The 22,018-nt window shown below is 41.1% G+C and overlaps 2 protein-coding genes across 2 annotated transcripts in view; one reads left to right on the top strand and one right to left on the bottom strand.

The window, feature by feature from the left end:
• Positions 1-12,376, top strand: part of prkg2 (protein kinase cGMP-dependent 2) — a 37,733-nt gene extending 25,357 nt beyond the window's left edge. Inside the window, exons 10-19 of the mRNA XM_069718781.1 lie at positions 276-374; positions 717-867; positions 2,414-2,550; positions 3,881-3,970; positions 5,989-6,130; positions 6,448-6,611; positions 6,706-6,828; positions 7,721-7,783; positions 8,095-8,161; positions 9,279-12,376. Coding sequence (XP_069574882.1) covers positions 276-374; positions 717-867; positions 2,414-2,550; positions 3,881-3,970; positions 5,989-6,130; positions 6,448-6,611; positions 6,706-6,828; positions 7,721-7,783; positions 8,095-8,161; positions 9,279-9,374 — 1,132 coding nt within the window. The 3' untranslated portion in view covers positions 9,375-12,376. The remainder of the gene's footprint in view (positions 1-275; positions 375-716; positions 868-2,413; positions 2,551-3,880; positions 3,971-5,988; positions 6,131-6,447; positions 6,612-6,705; positions 6,829-7,720; positions 7,784-8,094; positions 8,162-9,278) is intronic.
• A 1,473-nt stretch (positions 12,377-13,849) lies between these two features.
• On the bottom strand, positions 13,850-21,325 carry bmp3 (bone morphogenetic protein 3). Its single transcript, XM_069718796.1, has 3 exons — positions 20,776-21,325; positions 18,798-19,723; positions 13,850-16,395 (listed from the first exon to the last, which is right to left on the bottom strand). Exons 1-3 carry the CDS (start codon positions 21,050-21,052, stop codon positions 16,204-16,206), a joined length of 1,395 nt encoding a protein of 464 aa, XP_069574897.1. The 5' UTR covers positions 21,053-21,325; the 3' UTR covers positions 13,850-16,203.
• Between the last annotated feature and the right edge of the window lie 693 nt (positions 21,326-22,018).

Genomic DNA, 22,018 nt, shown 5'->3' with positions numbered 1-22,018 from the left:
GATAGATAGATAGATAGATAGATAATAGATAGATAGATAGATAGATAGATAGATAGATAGATAATAGATAGATAGATAGATAGATAGATAGATAGATAGATAGATAGATAGATAGATAGATAGATAGATAGATAGATAGATAGTTTGGTGTTTTTCAGCTGCTGTCTTTCTCTTTTTTAATCTCAGAGGGACGACTCAGTGAAATCAGTTCAGATTCTATCCGCCAACATTCCTGCAGCTCGACTGTTGACGTGCGGTTTGCGTGTTTTTTCCAGGACATTTGATCAGACGGTGGGAACCTTCAACGAGCTGCAGAAGTACCTACAAGGCTACGTGGCGACACTCGATCGCGACGACAAGAAGAGGCACGCCAGGTAGGAGCGCCGGCGACGCTCCGGACCATCAGCACACCTGAACACAAGGAGACATGGGTCACATAACAGGAGGGTTCATTAGGAGCTGAGATTCAGTGGGATTGCAGAATAAAGTGGGCAAAGTCCTATTTAATTGGTATATTTGATTAAAATATTAATCTCAGCATCAATAAACAATAACATCAATAAATTAAAGTTCATTAATAATTGTCTGGTATTAAGATTTTTCCTTTTTTCCTGAGTGTTACAGTTAAAACAGAAACATGTTTGGTTTCATGGTTTATTTATCTTTCCCAGCGGTTAAATGTCGACGGTCCTCTTTCTGTCTGTGTCTCCGTCCAGGCGCTCGGTGTCTCGCCACCAGAGTCAGCCGCTGTCTCCGCACGTCCTCCAGCTGAAGGACATGGTGGCCGTCTTCCCTCCGTCCAGGCCCTTCGACCACCTGGACGTCGTGGCCACGCTCGGGGTCGGCGGGTTCGGACGTGTAGAACTGGTGAGCCGGGAACTGATCCGTCTGTGGGCGGAGTCAAAGAACCAGGAACACAAAGGAAACATGTCGCTGTAGATCAGAGTTTGCCTCACTGTTACATAACTAAACAATTAGCTTAGCGTCGTCATGCAACTTAATCAAACCCTCCAACAGACTTCTTTTGTAAAACGCAGCTGTAAGCAGTGACATGAATGATGCTACATTTAAAGTGTTTTTCTCAGCGCTCCGAAACTGAAACAGAAACAGTCACAATTATTAAAATATGTTTAGTGCTAAATGTCTTTCTTTGTCCTCACAAACAGTGTTTCTGTGTGGACTTCAACACAAAGGAGCAATTTTTATCAAAACAGTTTCATTTGCAGATAATAACTTGGTTTAGCTTCATGTTAACTTCAGATTCATCTTTCCACAGAACAACTGCTGTTCCAACAAACATTTATCAAAGATAGATCTAATCAGTCAGTTTTTGTTGTGTTTGTTGTGATCTAAAAAGTTTGATTTTGTGGCAGATTTTCAAAAAAATTGTGATGTAATTTGATGAGTTTTAAACAAGTTGTTATAGTAAATTTGTGGCAATTTTTTAAATTTTTTTATTAAGCACTACCTGATAATCAATAATCTGTAATCACTTCTTGTGATCGTTATCATGCTGCACATTACAGAAATATTTTAGTTTTAACCTTTTATTTAATCTTTTATTGAACTTAGAGAACCGTGGCGATAAAAGGTTCTAAAAGCTCCTGAAAGCTCCTAAAAGCTCTTAAAAGGTCCTAAAAGGTCCTAACAGCTGCGTATGTTTCCAGAACAGAGCGTCTGTGACTGGAATATAGAAACAAGGACTACATCAGCTGTCAAAATAAGAGCTTCAGATGCTGTTTAATTCATGTTCATTCAACACATAGACCTGCTGGATGAAACCAACAAAGAGACGTCTCTGACAACTGGATGTGTGGAGAAAACTCATTTAACATCCAGTAATATGGAATCACTTCCTTTGATCACAAACATTTAATCATCATTTTAATGTGAAGAACACATTTCCCACAAACCCCGTCACTTCCTGTTTCTCCTCTTGTTCCTGTTTCTCCGGTGAACAGAGTTTTATTTGGAGATGAAAACAGCAGCAGAGACTTTCTGGTTGAAAAGAGGAGTTATTGTTGTTAATAAAGTGAGTTTTGTTTGAAAAGATTTACTTTATGTTTTAATACTTTCAGCACAGATTCTCATGATGATTTTTGCGGGAAAATCGCAGGAATTACAAAAAATGACAAACTCCTGCAAATATTGTGGCGTTTACTTGAATTTGCGTTAATTATTAAGATCACAATTTCCTGATCAAGTCGCCAAAAAAGAACAAGAGCAATAATTACAGCAAGCAAAACCTGTTTTAATGTTCATATGAGAACATGACCATTGTTTTAGACAGATGACAGAAAATACAAACGTATCCTTTCATTTTATTTTCTCTATCAACACTGTGTTTTTATGGTGTGAGAAGGTAAACAAACCTTGATTGAGTGACATCCCTTCATGTCACATGCATGTGCAGGTGAAGGTGAAGGATGAGGACATCACCTTCGCTCTGAAGGTCATTAAGAAGAAGCACGTGGTGGACAACAGGCAGGAGGAGCACATCCACTCGGAGAGGAAGATCCTCGCCGAGGCGCGCTCTCCTTTCGTCGTCAAGTCAGTCCTGCTGCTCAGCTTCCACAATCATTTCCATTTCTTCTCCTGCGTGATGAATCTGTGCTCCATTAGTCTGAGGAAGCACTGCTGCATTTATTCGTTTTCGATGAGATCACAGCGTTGGCCTCCAGCTGATTACATCTTCTCAGTGGGGATATTGAGATGTCTGCCATGAAAACGTAGTGTTACGTGTTATGAAGCATTGCAACGGTATCTTTTCTGTGAGATTATGATGATCCAGTTTCACAGTGTGCAGCGAAGACTCACATATTAAAGCTATTCTTCACCTTCTGAAACCCTTCCTGCGAACCTCCTCTTCATCCACTCTGCACACTTCTTTTATTCCCAATCACTTTTCAAGACTCGTGGAAGGAGATCTGAGATGTAAGACTGGAGGGTAACAGAGTGGTGGAGAGGAGGACATCCACTTTACAGTTTCCAGTGCCTTTGAGCAGGATGATGATAAATCTGAACCTGCTGGATTTCTATTTACAATTGACTTTGGAAATATTAACACATTGTAGTCCACAAATTAGGTAGTAATGACTTCAGATTAGTGAGTCCTCTCCACGACTGTTTATAAAAGTGGACATAGCTTCTGTAAAATGGTTCTGATCCAGAAGTGTCTTCAGCTGCAATACCACTGAGTGCCACTAGAGGTCGTCTCCAAAAAGCCTCCGGCTCCATAGACTCCCATTCAACTTCTGTCATCAAATCCAAAGTGAATAAAATGTGTCCATCAGTTATCTCGGTGTTGTTAGCTAAAGTCACTCCTTCTTCTTAGTTTTCTGGAGGTCCATCTGAAAATAATCCCTCATTCATTAGAAAAGAAGATTCAAGAAGACCTGTTTTTGGGGGCGTGTCTGTTTGATTGACAGGCCTGCGGTGCAGTCAGGTTACAGCTATCGGTGGGCGGGACGTAGTATCGTCAGGTTTCCGATCAGATCAGTCAGATCCTCCAGCTGGCTCCTCCCCCAGCTCGTCCAAATATGGTCACTTCCTGCTCCAAACCGCTCCGAACTAGTAAAGATGGTGATGGACAGAATCTGAACTGGAGGATTCATAACGTTCACAAACCAACGATGACATCACTGCTGGTTGATGACATCACTGATGGTTGATGACATCAATGATGGTTGCCGGATAGACAGCACCAATTTGTTTTAAATTAAAACATGAAATTGAAATAATAGTATGAATACATACATATTAGTAGCAAAAAGACAGTTGCGGGTCTGAACTGACAGAACAGAATGATGATACTTCTGCTGTTTACACGAAGGTCAAACTCTTATTTTGAAGTTTAACCTGTGTGTTTCTTTCTCCACAGACTGTACCGCACATTCAAGGACGACAAGTATGTGTACATGCTGCTGGAGGCCTGTCTGGGTGGAGAGATATGGAGTCTGCTCAGAGACAGGTGGGAGACGTCAACCACTGACTTTCACAAAATCACCACATTTAGCCTGCTGTCTGTAAAATAATACCGTTTCTGCTGCGTTGTCATTTTGTCAGCGGTGTACAAAGTAAAAACCACACTTCAGTTAAAATCAAGATGTCTATATAACTACATATAACTTATGAGGAATTGACTTCAGTAAGTAGTCTGTTGAAAGAAAAAGTAAATAATGTTTTGAAAAAAGGAAGCAGTCAGACTATTGATAATGGAAGTTTATTCTTTTAAATACTGTAACACCTGCTGAACCTGTGGGTACAAGTGAAAATTATGATTTCTGTTATTCAGCTATCATTCAGAGCTGCATGTCTCTGGTCTGTGATTACTGGCCCCATTGTCAGTAATTGTGGTTCATTGTCTTGGATCTCTATGCTGTCCTTTTCTCTTTCTGCTCTCCTCTCACCCCAACCGGTGGAAGCAGATGGCCGCCCACCTCTGAGCCTGGTTCTGTCGGAGGTTTCTTCTGTTAAAAGAGTTTTTCCTTCCTTTTTTTGGAGGTTTCTTCCTGTTAAATTGAGTTTTTCCTTCCTTCTGTTGGAGGTTTCTTCCTGTTAAATAGCTTTTCCTTCCTCCTGTTGGAAGTTTCTTCTGTTAAAAGAGAGTTTTTCCTTCCTTCTGTTGGAGGTTTCTTCTGTTAAAAAAATAGTTTTTCCTTCCTTCTGATGGAGGTTTTCTTCTTGTTAAAGAGAGTTTTTCCTTCCTTCTGTTGGAGGTTTTTCCTGTTAAAAGAGAGTTTTTCCTTCCTTCTGTTGGAAGTTTCTTCTGTTAAAAGATAATTTTTCCTTCCTTCTGTTGGAGGTTTCTTCCTGTTTGAAGAGAGTTTTTCCTTCCTTCTGTTGGAGGTTTCTTCGTGTTTGAAGAGAGTTTTTCCCTCCTTCAGATGGAGGTTTTCTTCTTGTTAAAGAGAGTTTTGCCTTCCTTCTGTTGGAGGCTTCTTCTGTTAAAAAAAGAGTTTTTCCTTCCTTCTGTTGAAGGTTTCTTACTGTTAAAAGAGTTTTTCCTGCCTTCTGTCGGAGGTTTCTTCTGTTAAAAGAGTTTTTCCTTCCTCCGGTTGGAGGTTTCTTCCGTTAAAAGAGAGTTTTTCCTTCTGTTGGAGGTTTCGTCCTGTTAAAGAGAGTTTTTCCTTCCTTCTGTTGGAGGTTTTTTCTTGTTTGAAGAGAGTTTTTCCCTCCTCCGGATGGAGGTTTTCTTCTGGTTAAATCAAGTTTTTCCTTCCTCCGGTTGGAGGTTTCTTCCTGTTAAAAGACAGTTTTTCCCTCCTTCGGATGGAGGTTTTCTTCTGGTTAAAGAGTGTTTTTCCTTCCTCCTGTTGGAGGTTTCTTACTGTTAAAAGAGTTTTTTCTGCCTTCTATCGGAGGTTTCTTCTGTTAAAAGAGTTTTTCCTTCCTCCGGTTGGAGGTTTCTTCCTTTTAAAAAAGAGTTTTTCCTTTCTTCTGTTGGAGGTTTCTTCTGTTAAAAGAGTTTTTCCTTCCTTCTGTTGCAGGTTTCTTCTGTTAAAAGAGAGTTTTTCCTTCCTCCTGTTGGAGGTTTTTTCTGTTAAAAGAGAGTTTTTCCTTCCTTCTGTTGGAGGTTTCTTCTGTTAAAAGAGAGTTTTTCCTTCCTTCTGTTGGAGGTTTCTTCTGTTAAAAGAGTTTTTCCTTCCTTCTGTTGCAGGTTTCTTCTGTTAAAAGAGAGTTTTTTCTTCCTCCTGTTGGAGGTTTTTTCCGTTAAAAGAGAGTTTTTCCTTCCTTCTGTTGGAGGTTTTTTCCGTTAAAAGAGAGTTTTTCCTTCCTTCTGTTGGAGGTTTCTTCTGTTAAAAGAGAGTTTTTCCTTCTGTTAGAGGTTTCTTCCTGTTAAAGTGAGTTTTTCCTTACTTTTGTTGGAGGTTTCTTCCTTTTAAAAGAGTTTTTCCTTCCTTCTGTTGGAGATTTCTTCCTGTGAAAAGAGGAGGATGTGACCCTTCCTGCCAGCAGAACATTAGAATTTGTCTTTCTTGTCGTCAGGGGAAGCTTTGATGAAACAGCGGCCAAGTTCTGTGGCGGTTGTGTCACAGAGGCATTCGATTACCTCCATCGTAAAGGAGTTCTCTACAGAGATCTGAAGCCTGAGAATCTCATGCTGGACACTGAGGGGTACATAAAGCTGGTGAGTTTACTGCCAGCAACTGAACTTTTTCTGTCTTGACTCTGCAATCCTCATTGTAAGCATTTTGTGACGAATAGTGCGTTTCTTGTAGTTTTTAGTCTTATCAAAGTCATATCCAAAATGTGCGGTTGATCGGCAATGACATAAGCTTTGCAGCTTCAAAGTCACAAAGCTCAACAGTTGTTTTTTTTTAGACTTAATGTATTTCATTGACTGACGTCTTTAACCTGATGCTGACTGTATTGTTTGTTATACTAAAATAATGGAGATAAAACTGGCCTAAATGGATTTTTCACTGAAAAACTCTGCCGTCCCAGGTTGACTTTGGTTTTGCCAAGAAGATGAGATGTGGCCAGAAGACTTGGACCTTCTGTGGCACACCAGAGTATGTGGCCCCAGAGATCATCCTCAACAAGGGCCACAACTTCAGCGTGGACTTCTGGTCACTGGGTATCCTGGTTTTTGAGCTTCTTACTGGCAGGTCAGTGCATGTGGTCCTCTGGGAGTCCAATTTGCAGCTTAGCTCTGTGGGATTTTAGTCCGTTATACTCATTATTTTCTTCTTCACCCCACAGTCCTCCATTCACAGGAAGTGACCAGATGATGACGTACACGTTCATCTTGAAAGGCATTGAGAAGATGGACTTCCCCAAGAAGATCACCAAGAGACCCGAGGACCTCATACGCAAGCTATGCAGGTACGACATCACATGGGGGAGGGGAGACTTTCAAAAGGAAGTTAAAAAATGGAAGTAGATAGTTAGTCCTCCACTTTCAACTTCCAAAACCAGAATGTGATGATCGTTGATGACCTCAATAATTATGTGAAAGAGTTTTAAGTTTTAAGCTAGAAAATCAGACCTGTTGGGTTCCACTAGGCACAAAACGAGTACTCGGCTGAAACGAGTATCCCAGTAAGAATAATGTACTTTTGACGAGTACGAGTATCATCCGAGTAATTGTGTCAATATCCGTGCTGATGAAGGCCTCTAACAGACACTAGCTGTGTGCACACACCGAGGCAGATACACACCAGATAGACACCGAGGCAGATTCACACTGAGGCAGATACACACTGAGCCCCACTGAGACACAGACCCACTGTCTGTCAACCTGTTCAGTCTCTGCAGTAATTCAAAAGAATTTGCAACTCTTCCAATTAATTTCTGTCATCGGCTCGTTTCAATCAGATTTGTATAAAATATCTTCAGCCGAGTTACTCTGACAACTTTGCTGTTACCGGACGACTCGCAGCTTGTTACTCTGCTTCAACCTGTTGTTTCTTCCATCAGCTCCTTCCTCATTAACATATCTTCACCCAGCTGAGCGCTTTTACTGAGAATATAGTGTGAGGCTGGATGAATGTTTCAGTGTGGACTGTCTGCATGAATCACCGTCAGTTTAGTGTCTGAACTCGAGCCTTCAAAATGTCAGCTCTCAAACCAACGAGTGGCGTGGTTGTTTGCTTCCACTTAATTTAAACAAAGCAGCAATATTACAAAAAAAAAGAATCCAAGAATCTTTGGACCAAAACTGTAATTTTGGGAAAAGTCCCAAAATTGATTTCATCAAATTTGATCTACTTTACAGGAGGAATCCCTCGGAGCGACTGGGCAACCTCAAAAATGGAATAACAGATATCAAGAAGCACAGGTAAGAAGGAGCTGACTCATTTTACTGCTGATCTCAGTGGGAAGATTAGCTGTGCAAATTAGCGCTGATTGATGTGGGCCCTTTCAGTCAAGCACACCCCCAAATATAAGAGCTAAAGCTGCTGTTTCCTTGTTACAGAATAAGTAAAACTCTTAACATCTACGGGGCGAGTTGGGGAAGAAAAATACTGTTGTCACAATTTTCTTTGATCTTTGTCTTGCTTCAGTCAAACCCATAAATTGAAAGAAAAATAGATAAATTGTTTTACATATGGACGTGATTAATATGTGCTATCAATAATGTGTCTGAAGGTGGTTTAATGGCTTCAACTGGGAGGGGCTGAAGGCGAGGACTTTACTATCTCCACTGAAAAGAGACGTAAGTATATATATTTATTTAAACTTGTAAAACCAGGCGTGTCATATAATTAATGTTAACCACGGATAGACATTTAACTTTTTTACTTCCACAAATGTCGGTGACAGTGAAACATACCAGAATATACAAATGCAAGTGCATCTGTGGAGCAGCGGTAAAGTAGGAGGAACAGATAATTAGAAGGTGGTCACAGCTGACTGCAATTAATGGCTAAGTAAAGCAGCAGTGCAGCATATTGTCAGTTTCTAATGACTGAAGAAGGAGCAGACCGCACCACCATCTAAACTTTACCCAGGAAGAAACTGACATACTTGTCTGGAGGTTCACGCTTATAATTGCCGAATTTATGGAACTACAAATCGGCCTCCACGGACTGATGATGTTCAATTGACTGGTGAAGAAGTAACTAATATTATAAATGACTCTTCCTCTGGTATTGTGAGAACCGCTGCCCAGTGTAGGTTCAGTGATAAGACGAAGAGCCAAACAAAAGCCTGTGTCTTATAAACACTGACATTAATTAAATGTCAAAGTGAACCAATAACACTCATGAACACAGTGAAATCAGGAGCTGGAATCATGTTGAGGAGTGAGCAGAAGTAAATGATTCACACTTAAAGCTCCCGATGAAATTTATTTATTAACAACACTGATGAAGAGCAATATGCTCCAAACATCCCTGATGTCGTGGTGTTAATAAATAAACGGATGGTGTTAATAAATAATCTGATGTTGTTAATAAATAAACTGATGGTGTTAATAAATAAACTGTATCGGCAGCTTTGTGTGTGAATAATTTACTTTCCAATCATGAATTAAATGAGCTAAACTGCAGTGTGTGAACTGCTTTAACGTTTAGTGTGTAAATAACACTCTAGTCTCACACAGCTGCTGGATTACTAAACCAGATGAGTGGATGAAAATACTTTTAAATTGTTACCCAGTAATTTAATTACAGTTCATAATTTACTTTATGATGGCAAGAATGACCACAATATGTGTTGACTTTACCAGTTACCATTTTCGATTTGGTAAATTAGAACAAAACTTAGTCAATACTTCAGGAGATATCAAACTCTCACCATCTCCTTCTTCCTTGTATTTTTTTCCACAATAGCTCACAGGACCAACAGATCACAGTTACTTTGACAGCTACCCTCCAGATGAGGACAGTCCTCCTGACGAGCTGTCCGGTTGGGACATGGACTTCTGAGAAATTCTGCTTTCCATTATTTTCCTTACATTTCACACCCTCATGACAAATATATAATGAGCAAGGTGGGATTTCAGGTGACCTCAAATCACCTTCAGCAGCCAAGAGAGAGGTCCTCATATTCTGGGGAACAGCAGCTGCAATCAACCAGGTGTTTCATGGACTTCCTGTTTGCTTAGCGAACTCAACACAGAAGAACAGAGACCGGAGAATTTTTGCATCAGGTGTGAACAGCTAGTTATGTAACTGTCACTGCCCTTATTGGTAATACATCTGACTGGCACTTTAGCTAACCAAATATAGTTTAATGTTAATAGTGGGACAGTAGCAGTGGCATGTTAGCATTAAAGCTAAAATCCACAATAAAAAAAGTTACTTATGTCCTCAGCAATCTGTTACTGAGAAACGTTGCTCCTGAATGGTGCTGTGGAGAAACTGTGGGAAAAGTAGGCTCAGTAAAAACATCGCTGGGTTTTACTTTGAGGTTTGTTAAAGAGAACCAGCTCTGCATTTTAACTGGTTCCAAAATTAGTAGAAGAAATATACATGAAAATTATAACTTTTTCATTTTCAAAGTCTTTATGTGCTTAAGTCTGGAATTAAAGTTATTCATCCTCACAAAAGAGAGAGTTAAAAAAAACAACCATCCTCTACCATCAACAGTGGGAAGGAACAATGCAACATTAGATGCTCTGTTGTCTTTGATGGAGTTTCAAAGATTTGAAATAATTGATTTCAGCTTTGGCTTTGCTAAATTAGCTTGCAGGCAAATTACTCAGGAATATTTCTCAGCTGTGGATGTAAAGCTTCATCTCTTCTTACATTGGAAGGGGTACTCTTGAGTCAGATCAGTGTCCTTTGACATTGTATCAAGTTTTACAATCCTAAATCAATTTACATTCATATACAAAAAATATTGATGGCTGGACCGCACCAGAAAGACACGCCCTATGAGCAGTCTGTCAGTGATTGAGCGAGTTAATTGTCAGGTTTTCTTCCAAATTTGTTGCAAATTTAAAACCCAATTCTGAGAAATTCGTCAATATAAAATCCAAATTTATCAAGTACTGTTATGCAAAGATTAAGCGAGGAAAGAGGAGTTAAAGCAGCCAGATGTCAGTGCTAATGTCTTTGGTGCGTTCACATCAGTACTGATCAGATCACCGAGCGCGGACGTTAATGCCATGTGTGAACAGGGTCTGCGTGATAAAGTGACTGACTAATGAAGTTACACCATTGGTTGGCTGAATGCCAGACTTCCTGTCTACATTTAAAATGAAAAGCCTGTGTTTCAAAATAAAAGCCCTCTAGCTGTTCATAAATGATCCAACCGTATACCAGGTTTGGACCTTGTCTTGTTTTCAGATACTTTTCTCTGAGCTCTCAAGATGGCTCCAAATGTTTTTTGTAAAGAAGTTGGTGGTAAAGCTGCAGAGTTTGTATGTCCTCCAGCTGAGGGAACGAGTCCTTGTGCAGTTTGTTTATGATTTTAGAAGAACAAAGGAGGGAGGAAGGCCATATGAGTGGAGATGACACTGCAAAAAAGAAAAGCAACCTGAGAACCAGCACAGTTGGGAGCAGAAATTAGTCCGGATGAAGAGTTCTTTGGACCAACAGTTTTAATCCTCACACTTCCTCCGCTGCCCAAAACCTGACACGTCTGAAAACACAAACACCTCCTCTACTTTGAATTCTAAAGTGTGAGCAGAGGAAATATTGACCTTTTTGAGGCTGAGTCAACTCTGCGGTTTGTAGCTTCTTAAGCAGACGGGGAGTTCTGCTCGGCCGGCGCTGATGATGATGATGAGGAGGAAGAGCCAAAACGAACAGAAAAAACCTTCGAGGAAATTCTTACGGTCAAAAAATTATATGTAGTTCCCATTTGTAAACACTAGAGGTTTACAGTAAATGGACTATGTACCATGCGTCTGTATATACTCTACACTGTAAAGTACAAGCATCAGAAATACACAGTTTACACAATCCAAGTTCCTTTCTGTAAACCTTCGAACCGGCTGAGTGAAGTGTGTTAATATCACAAACTGTAGCCAAGCTGTGACTCCGATGGCAGAGTGAGTCGTCTACTGTTCACTGGGTTGGTGGTTCAATCTCCGCCTCTGTTAGTCGTCATGCCAAAGTGTCCTTGGGCAAGACACTGAACACTGTGTGACTGTGTGTGATAATATCTGTGTATGCAGTATCTGTGGCCTTAACATAATGACTACTGATTTCTGGATACTCTGCTTCTGAATATTTCAGATAGAACAAATCTTCTTCGATTGGTCCATTTAAATGTTAATCACTGTAGACGGTTTTACTCAAACAAAACGGTCTATAATAACATTAACTGCTGCATTTCTGTGGCCCTAACCCAATACATCTGATAAATTCATCCTGAGGTGATGTTGATGGAAGCCAGTAGCAAAAATAATAAATGCATTTAAAAATTAGGGCGTACATGGCTGGTTGTAAATCATCTTCAATGTTTACCATTTCGTGGCCATTGTCTTGTTATTTTCTGTGAACAAAGCCAGTTTTAAAAACAATACATCTGCTGTGAGATCTGATTGGCTCTTGTTTCTCCAACCAGGAGTGTCACCAATGAGCAAACATTGATTGTATTTAAACTAATGAATAAATTGGGTGTTCGGGCAGCAGATTGGACGCTGTTGTTACTGAACATCCTGGCTTATGTGACACGACACAGAGACATCACTAAACCTGCTCTACTGCAAAATATTGCTTCATTTCTGTGGATTCGTGACTGAACTGTCAAAATCTACGAAAACAGAAAGTCTCCAAATGTATTTAGATGTTCACTGAACATTCGTAGCTCCAGATATCAAGTCGAAGCCCACAGGTGACTGATTTATGTGTTGTGCTGCTGCTTTCTTTCTTTTCTGTGGATCACTCCTGCTGTGTTCCAGATGTTGTTCTTGTGTTCCAGATGTTGTACTTGTGTTCCAGATGTTGTACTTGTGTTCCAGATGTTGTACTTGTGTTCCAGATGTTCTACTTGTGTTCCATATGTTCTACTTGTGTTCCAGATGTTGTTCTTGTGTTCCAGATGTTGTACTTGTGTTCCAGATGTTGTTCTTGTGTTCCAGATGTTGTTCTTGTGTTCCAGATGTTCTACTTGTGTTCCAGATGTTGTTCTTGTGTTCCAGATGTTCTACTTGTGTTCCAGATGTTCTACTTGTGTTCCAGATGTTCTACTTGTGTACTAACTCTCTACTCTGAGTACATCAGTGTGTTCTCACTGTCAGTACAGAACCATCAGAACACTACAAGTTCCAGGATGAATCACTCAGAACGCTCCAGAGAAGAAGAAGTGTGAAACTCTGGACACTTTCCACCCTAAACGGTCGCCATCTTGGCTCCGTAGAGGAAGGGGGCGGGGCCACCGACGTAAAGGATTTTCAAATTAAAAGCGTGTGAGGAAGCTGCAGCTGTTCCTGAACACAACGTGTTTGTTCTCTGCTGCTGCTGGACGGAAGAATCAGAGTGTTTATTGAGTGTTAAACAGAGGCCACAAAAACACACTGAATTCTGGGTAAAATAATTAAAGCTGCAGATATTGTGGAAGCTGATGTGTTCACATGATGAGGTCATTTCCTGTTTGAAACAGCACTACTCTGTCAATATTCCTGCACTACACAAGTAAGAGTCCTGGCATGTAAGAGTACTATTTGTTGGTGTACTGATGGAAGTTTGTCATCTGGAACACAGCATAGGATTTACTGGAGATGTGCCAAAGTCGTATGTCATTTATTTAATTTCACGACACACATACTACTTTATCTACAGCTGCCTTTGTCAAGTGCAGTCCTGCAAAATATGCAACCCAGTATCACAGCAAAGCGTGAAATAGACACGCCGATCTACTACAGCAAAGCGTGAACTAGAGGAAACCGTGTAACTGTCACGCCTAGACAGGCCAAAGCGTGTCTACTTCACGTTTTGCCGTGATACCTGGTTGAAATATGTTGTGTACCTATCCTGTATATAAAATGTAAATATTAAAACGTAAAATATTATTTTGGGGGAGTTTTCAGCACTACTCTATATAGAGGTATGCTTCTAAGTTTTGTAATTGCATTTCAGTAATATTGATACTGTGTTTCACTCAGAATGATACCAAGAGAGAAAGTAAATAAATTTGGAGTATTTTGCTTTGTGTGACTAACTTTCTAAACCTCCAGGTTTAGAAACCAAAACAATCCTCGATAGATCTGCATACTTTTATTTGTTTCTTTGAATGTTTCGGGAGGCGGGTCGGAGCTTCAAACAGTTCAGCACACGTTCAGATCAGTAGTGACAAATGTCCATCACAGATATAAAGACCTGTCAGAGCTCCACTCCCCACATCCCAGACCACACCTCAATAAGATATGCAACATACAGGAAATAAATAGATGCATGTTAAAGGTCTTTTCAATATACAAATATATTTTATGAAGCTTATTGTACAAGCATTTCTTTTTTTTTTACCTACAGCATAACATTTACAGGTTAAGATGGAACAGTGAGCTGATATACTGAACTGTCTATAAATGTAATGCATCATAACTGCACTGCAAAAGTTTCCACCTGCAGAAAAAGCAAAGGCCCCGACAGTGACTGTGTAGCAGTCGTCTGTAAAGTTGTACGGTGACAACCAGAGGAGGCCGCTGCACTCTATAGCATGCATTTTAAAATCTGTATTGGCACAAGACAAAGAAGAACAAACTGTAAAAAGTGTCAGTACAAAATATATAAAGTTAAACAATCTGCCCTTACGCATTGACACAAAATAAATGTCTCTGGAATATCAAAATAGTGAATTATTTGACATACATTTTAGAATAAATTCCACTGACGATCATATTTATCATAAGAATATGCACTATGTTCACTCTCTGCATACTACTTTGTACCATAAAAAAATATTCTCAGCTGCTTGCTTTGACTCGAGCTTCACTGCGAACTGATTTCAGTTCTCTGAACAGGCGACGAATCAAATCACACTTTTTCAAAAGCAGAAATCCACCCATTCAAAAGGCACTTCTATTTCAAAGAGGCATCAGACTGTCATCAGCGTAGAGTGAGCTATATACAAGAACAATGTACAGGTGTACAGAAAAAAACGTTCGCTGCTAAATAAGTCTATCTGCTCTGAATAAATATTTGGTTTTAAGAACTGTGACAATAATACACAACTCAGAGCAATGCAACATGTTAACTGCTCTTCTTGTTCATTGTTGATCACATGACACACCCTCTGATGATTTATGTAAAACTCACTCTGTAATAATATATGATCATTTTAAGCTTATGTGAGCCAGAAAAAAAACAAATGTAGAACATATATTACTCATCATTTTTGCTTTTTTATACTAAAAATATTTGAATTATTTTTTTGTCTTCATTTACGAAGTTGTGAAAATCAGATCCAAACCTTCATGTTTCCTCTTTTTTAGCACTTCCTGCCCTGCTACCATTCACTGTAAATAATATCTTACAGTTAATGAGAAACATGCACGAAAATCACGATTTTCATTGATCTCGCTTTCCAAATAATTCTGGTATTTTTCCATCAAAATATGTTAAAAAAAGAAAAGAAAATGAGCCTCAAGGAAAAGTAAAGCAAACCTGATTCCAGACCAGCAGTTTCTTCTGACTTCATACTGATTTTTTTTTATTTTTTATTTTTTTATTTTTTTATAAAAACAGATTTCTAAAGATATTCTGCTGTAAATATGATACATAATTTTAAAAACCATGTGATGGCAGCATCTTCTGAACTTAAATGATGCCATAAAAAAAAAAAAAGTTCAGCCTCATATCAGGCTCACGGAAACCACAAATATCAGCAGCGACTTGTTTGATTTCTTTCTCAACTTATCAGGTCAAACACTGGTTTTTTAAAAAAACTCCTCATTATCACTGACTCATCTGTTCAATGTCATAGTTTCACTTTTGATATCTAACTAACAAAATGAAGTCTGAGGTTTACTTAAAAAGCTTTTCTTTGTGAAGCAGAACGGTTTCATGAATGTCCTGTAAATGCCCACATTTAAACTGTTAATGAAGACCACAAAATAGTAGCTTACTCATAAAAAAAACTCTTCAAATGTAGTTTCTGTACAACAGCTGAGTTTTGATCTAAACATAAACATGGAAGCGATCTACTGTCACAAGTTTGGCTTTGGAGTCTAATATAACCGTCTATAGCAGCCGAGCCAATAGTTACACAATAACTTCTCATATAGTGAATAACACAGTGACAGACATAAATACTTATACATCATAACAAAAACCATGCACGTGCGAGCAGAGGTGACTTTGTGGTCGTGATCGAAGATGACTTCAAGCTGTGGAGGACAGAAAGGTGAGAAAGAAAGAGCCCGTCAGAGGCGTCAGTTCGAGCCGAGATCATTTTGTTCCTGAAAAATGAAAATTCTCCTTCAGTTTTTTGTCTCTCTTTTGCCTCTCTTGGTATTTGGATATGTTGATGGTGAGTTTATGATGCATCCACCTCGCTATCACCCAAAGGAGACGTGCGCAGCGATGATAAATAGATGAAGAGTGGTGCTGCTGGTGGAGCTCAGAGGTTTGGGTTTCCAGCAATGTTCCACGAGGAAAACTCCCAGAATCCATTAGTTCCCATAAACAGAGCGGCCTGCTCCTCACCTGCAACCAGACAGACTCTCCTCCAGTGCAAAAAGGGAAGCTGTGTTCAGTGGATGTTTGTGTGTGGCTGAAGAAACCGGAGGAGAGAGTGTGGTTTGTTTTTTATTAAATCTCTGGATGATGTGAGGTGTGAGCGAACAGCTGTAAAAGAAAAGAACTATCTGCAGGCGCAGGAGTCCACAGTCATGTTGGGGTAGACTTTCAGCACCACGTTCTTGTCCTCGTCGAAGAAGAGGATGCTGAGGGAAGACATCTTCTCGGGGACGCAGCACGGCTCGGGGATGCCGGGGACGACGCCCACCGCCCGCACGATGCTCTGGATGGTGGCGTGGTTCGAGGGTTTCAGAGCCTGAACAAAAGGAACGGAAAAAAAATCAGAAAGGCAGTTTAAAACAAAAATCTTTCTTTTAATTATATGCAGAAATGAAGCTAAATTATTTATTGTTTGGCATATTGTTATAACGTTCTTTTTTAGATGCTTTGTACATTCCTATTCGGGCATCATTCCTCTCTGGAATCCTCAAGTTAATTGCCAAATTCCCAGAAAAAGGCATCACTCAAAAGAAGTCTGACCACAAAGAGAGCAGATGTTCATATGTTTTTCTTCTATCAAATTTATTTATGCGGGGAAAACCAAATGAAACAACATAATTATTAGTAATTGTCCCTAAATTAAGTTAATGTGCGTCACAGTTTATGGACCAACCCTTTGGCTTGATAATTATACCGTACTGGCTGCACTTGTGCACACGTACTTTTATGTGTAATGGCAGATTATTGGCGCCACTTCAGGTGCATTTACTTTGAGTTTCACCTTCACAAGCAGCAGTTCAATTTCAACCTGTCTGATCAGGTGACAAATCATTTCATGGCCCACCTGACTTGGTTGTAGTAATAATCATCCTGTATGAGCACGGTCATAAAATAGTGAACCAATCTGTGAAAATAAGTTAAATTAAACAGAAAAACGGATTTTTCCGTTCAGATTCCTGCAGGCTGTCTTTTTCAGAGCTCTTTGTGTTTTGCTCCAACGTCTATCAGCCAACATTCATGGATCATTTATCGAGGCAGCATAAATAATATCTAACAGCACATTGTCGTGTGGATTCTGCAAGCAGCTGCAGGTACATCATCTGAGGACCTGAACGTCTGCAGGTCACACAGCTGATCAGCTGCTTCTCCCCACACATCACAAACAACTATAGGCAGGGCACCTTTTAATAGCAGCTATTTAGCAGCTTCTAATAGTTTAACCTGACAAAGGAGGAACGATATCTGAGGATCAGAGGCTTGTCTGACTGGAAGCCTGCAGGAGAGGGAGGCGGCTGCCTCGACGGCCCCGAGGCCAAACTTCTGGGACTAATTATTTCCATCTTAAAAGGCCGCTGACTCCGAGGTAATGAATTAAGTGGATGGGACGGGTGCATTCCGGCCATGTTTTAAATACCTGTGATGTTATCTTGTCGCTGCGAGAGGAGCCGATGTACAAACAGTCACTCTCACTTATTTATGTGGAAACAATATTATTTTGTGCTGAATCTGAACAGAAACGTTCAGAATGCTGCCTTCAGGATCCTCGTTGGTTCGCCTTGATTATGGTATTAAAGTCTGATCGATTTTTGATGTGGAGGTCAGACACCTGCTGCTGAGGAAGCTGAACATCTCAGTGTTTTTCACTTTTATCTACGAAAACCTCAAAAAAACGTTTTATCTGGATTCCTGTAGAAGATAAAAGCAGAGCAGCTGCTGTAACTAGTTTATCCCGGCGGTTGAAGATTAAAGCAGATGGAATAAATTTGTGAAATTATCATCTATAATATAAGACAGAATGATTTTAGGAACTTCTGATGTTAATGTTCCCCGAGGAGTAAAAGCAACAGTAAACAGGATGATCTGTGCATTGATAGCAGAACGTAGTCTGTTCTATTGACATAATGTACACTGCATGGAAAAAAGCTCAGTGTTTGAACTTTGAACATGTAGATGATGTGTCCTCTGTACTTTGGTCACTAACATCTGATCACAAAAAATAAAACCGGGTTTCAGGACGTGTTGGATCAAAGCCTGTTGTGCATTCTTACAATACTGAAACCCGTTTGGCTTCTGACCTCTAAAAGCAAACGAATGTCTGTACGTATTCACATTGTCACGACTTGCACACGTGTCTTATGGTACAACCCAGTGTCACGGCAAAGCGTGAAATAGACACGCTGGCCCACTACAGCAAAACGTGAGCTAGCCGCGCTTTGGCCTCTCTAGGCGTGGCAGTTTCACATTTTGTAAGCGTGAAACTTACACGCAAGTAAAAGTAACGTAACAAAGGATAATGTAACCAAGTACAAAGGACATTTTCAGAAGTGTTCGAAGGCAGGAATCTGACTCATTAGACTGACATGTGCGCTGCAGAGGTTCGAATCCAGGAGGTCACAACACTGATCTTGAGTTGACCTTTTTCAAACACCAACCATGTGTTTTTCCTAAAAGTTAAATTTTCCTGTAAATCTCATGGCTCTGAACATGTGAAACTGTCCCAGGCCAAAGCGTGTCTATATCACGTTTTGCTCGAGTGGAACAGCGTATCGATTTAACGTTTTACCGGATTGTATGGTACCCGGGTTGGGTCACCCAAAGAGCATTTTTTTCTCCTGTTTGAAGGCCTAATTCCTAAAGAAAAGTCAGCATTAACCCTTGCGACCCCTCATATTTGTCTTGAAACTTGTTAAGGTGCAACTACGAGGCTCTGAGTCTCACCTTCGGCATGGGGAACTGGCAGGACCCTGAGCAATAGTAGGCGTCAAAAGACTTCGGTGATATAATCCATTCGCTCCATCCGATGTCAGCGAAGTCCACCTTCAGGTATCGGCGTGCACAGTTCCTGGGCTCGTTCCACTGCTTCTTCCGTGCCTTTTTAATCGTCTGCTCGTCGAACTGCAGCAGAGGCATCTTGTGCCGCTGATTCTTGCGCGTCTTTTTACGCGGCCGACGGGCCTGCTTGTTTTCAAAAGGTTCGTACGGACTCGTCTCGTCCCAGCCGGTCGTCTCGTACGGATACTCCGGCCCGGGAAGCTCGTTGTTCTGCAGCGGGAGGAGAACGTTCACTGAGCGTCTGTGTCTGGGCTGCGGACCTTCTCGTTCCGTGTTGTTTCGCTCTCGCAGTCCCAGTTTGTGGAAGCTGTGTGAGACGGAGCCGTCCCCCCCCACTGAGTGGTGTCTCTGCAGGGAGGCCACCACGCTCTCTGGTTCTGAGATGGCCGAGTCGTTGGCGTAGACCAGGATGTAGGGGGAGCGATCGGACAGGAGCTGCTTCCACGGCTGCGGCCCCTGCGAGGCCACGTCGATCCCGATGAGCAGCTCGTCGTGGTGTTTGGCCTGGTTCACCACACGCGTTACGTCCTTCCACTGCCACGATATGAAGTCCCTGTAGAGGGTGGAAACGTTGATCCGGACGTGTCCCAGAGTCCTCATCTTGTTGTCCACGGAGGCGAAGCTCCAGATGACCATGTGGATGTGGCTGTGCCTCCGGGGCCCGTGGCGGACGCAGCTCTTGGACGTGGAACAGCCCGCCGTGCCGTTCTGGAGGTCTCCGATGTAATAATGAAGAGTGGCGGACAGAACGTCTTCTGACTGCGTGAGCGAGGTCAGGTTGAAAACCTGCAGCTGCTTCTTGTTTATAGTGCCTGTGTATAATGAGGAATATTATTCATACAATGCAACACAAGTATACATCATTTCAATAACTAAGGGGGCAATAATAATAACATGTAAAATAATGACGTATGATTATTATATAATATCTCATTGCTTTAAGTAAGAAAACTGAACCTCTACTTATAGATGGAGAGACATACTTTATTTATACCAACAGGGGAAGTTGTACAACATAAGTACAGTATATTTATTATACTGGGGGTGGAAGCATGGACAGACAATTGAGAAAATGTGTTCATAATTTGGGTGAACCTGCCCTTTATGTTGCTGTAACATGCAGCTACTGGTCGATAGGAGGCGGTAGAATCTAACGAAGACTGGAAGTGGAAGCTGGTCGTCTTTAATGGTGCCCACGTCCAAGAGATAATATAATAACACAGCAAGGATGTCAGAAATCCAGATTTCATTACTTTTAAGTTTCTACAAAAGTTTCAGAGAAATAAAATTAAAATGAAACGCAGAATCTCAGAGGAAACTCTCCAGTTGTGCAGAAACACATGCAGGCTGGGAAGCTGCCAGATGCTGGCTCGAGTTCAAATCTATCGAGACTGTCTGACAGTAAAATCAGGTGTGAAAACAACCGTGTCGAAACTAAACCATGTTTAGTTCAATACTACGATCTGATGCGATTCTCTCCTCCTGGCATGAAGAGGGAGAAACAGGTTGATCACATTTCCCTGACTGGATCAACAGGTGTATTTGACTTTATGCTCACTAAACCAATGCAGGAATTACATCGATTTTCACGACCTTTGCCGTTTTTTTTTAAACCTAAAACAAGATCACAGACGTTTTTTTCTGCTTAAGTAATCATCGTTTTTCAATTTTGGCTAAATTGCGCAGACATTCTGTGGATACACAGCTCGTTGCGTGCAGATATTTCATGCTGAGAAAGACAGCAGGACACGTAAACATATCAAATTTATATGCCATAAATACACATAATAAAACACACATGTATGTCCTTTATAAACAAGCAGAAGTTACTGTTCCAAACATGCGTAAAGCTTTGGACACGTACCCCAGTGCGCTTTGAAACTGCGAACAGTGTTGCCGTCCTTGAAGGGAAATCCAGCCCGGTTGTACTTTGCGTAGAGCATCTGCATGTGCTCTGTCATTGTATCCTGTAAAAACACGTCGTGCTCTTCCTTCGTCGTGAACTTTTTATCCACCGAATGCGTAAAATCCACCTTCCGTCTCTCGGGGAAACTGTCCGTTTTCAGCAGCGCGCAGTATCCAACGCACAGATAACTCCATCCGTAAAGCAGCACGACCACAAACCGACAGTAGAGAGCCATACTGGAGCCAGAGGAAATGTAGGAAACAGAAATAATAACAGCACGTTTCCGAAAGTGGTACCTATCTCCAAAAAGACATCGGCTACCATCACCTGAGGAGTCCTGTGTGAGAGAAGGACACCATCACCTTTGACACCAGTCACAACACGAGAGAAAGGCACGTTATCCAAGCTCCGTCTCTGCCTTTGATAAGTGGTAGCTCTAAATATGAATGAAAAAAGGTTCCGACCCAGGATGAGGTGTGATACAGAAGAAGAAGAATTCTCTCCCAGAAACAGCGACCGTCTCAGTTGGGAGCTCTGAGCTGATTTCAGGAGCAGCAGTCAACCGTCCCCCCGTCTCAGCTTTCATTGAAGGTAAAGCATGTTGTGCTTGGTATTATAGGGCTTGTGGGACCAGCTGGGTATTCCTCTTACACACACACACACACACACACACACACACACACACACACACACACACACACACACACACACACACACACACACACACACACACACACACACACACACACACACACACACACACACACACACACAGAGAGAGAGAGAGAGAGAGAGAGAGAGAGAGAGAGAGAGAGAGAGAGAGAGAGAGAGACAGTTTCCTGTTCAAACTTCTCCGCACATTCAGCCTGGACACAAATGATCTGGTTATCAGCAGCTGAAGGAGGCTGTCGCTGTTTTGTCGGTTGATTAGTAACTGATAAACTATTGATATGTTATTAAAGGGCATTTCACTGATTTATAGAATGATTTCAGCAGCTAAACTGCTGCCACAGAGCAGCCGCTCCGTGCGTAATTTCTACTCCGCAGAGCTGTGCGTCTGTGCCGCGCGGCTGAATGAAGCGGCTTATTGACGGCATTAAAGGCTTTCTTCCCTATTTAGTTTAGTTCTATGGAGATAAGCACACACATCCTGTACCATCACGGTCCGATCCGGATGCTGTACTGTTCCCCACCTCCCCAA

Source organism: Brachyistius frenatus, unplaced genomic scaffold, assembly GCF_029030835.1.
Source record: "Brachyistius frenatus isolate BFR_SWC_R1_liver_20210118 unplaced genomic scaffold, ASM2903083v1 Contig_199, whole genome shotgun sequence".
NCBI lineage: Eukaryota > Metazoa > Chordata > Actinopteri > Embiotocidae > Brachyistius > Brachyistius frenatus.
The sequence above is the reverse complement of the archived record's forward strand: the minus strand, read 5'-3'. Positions and strand labels throughout refer to the sequence as shown.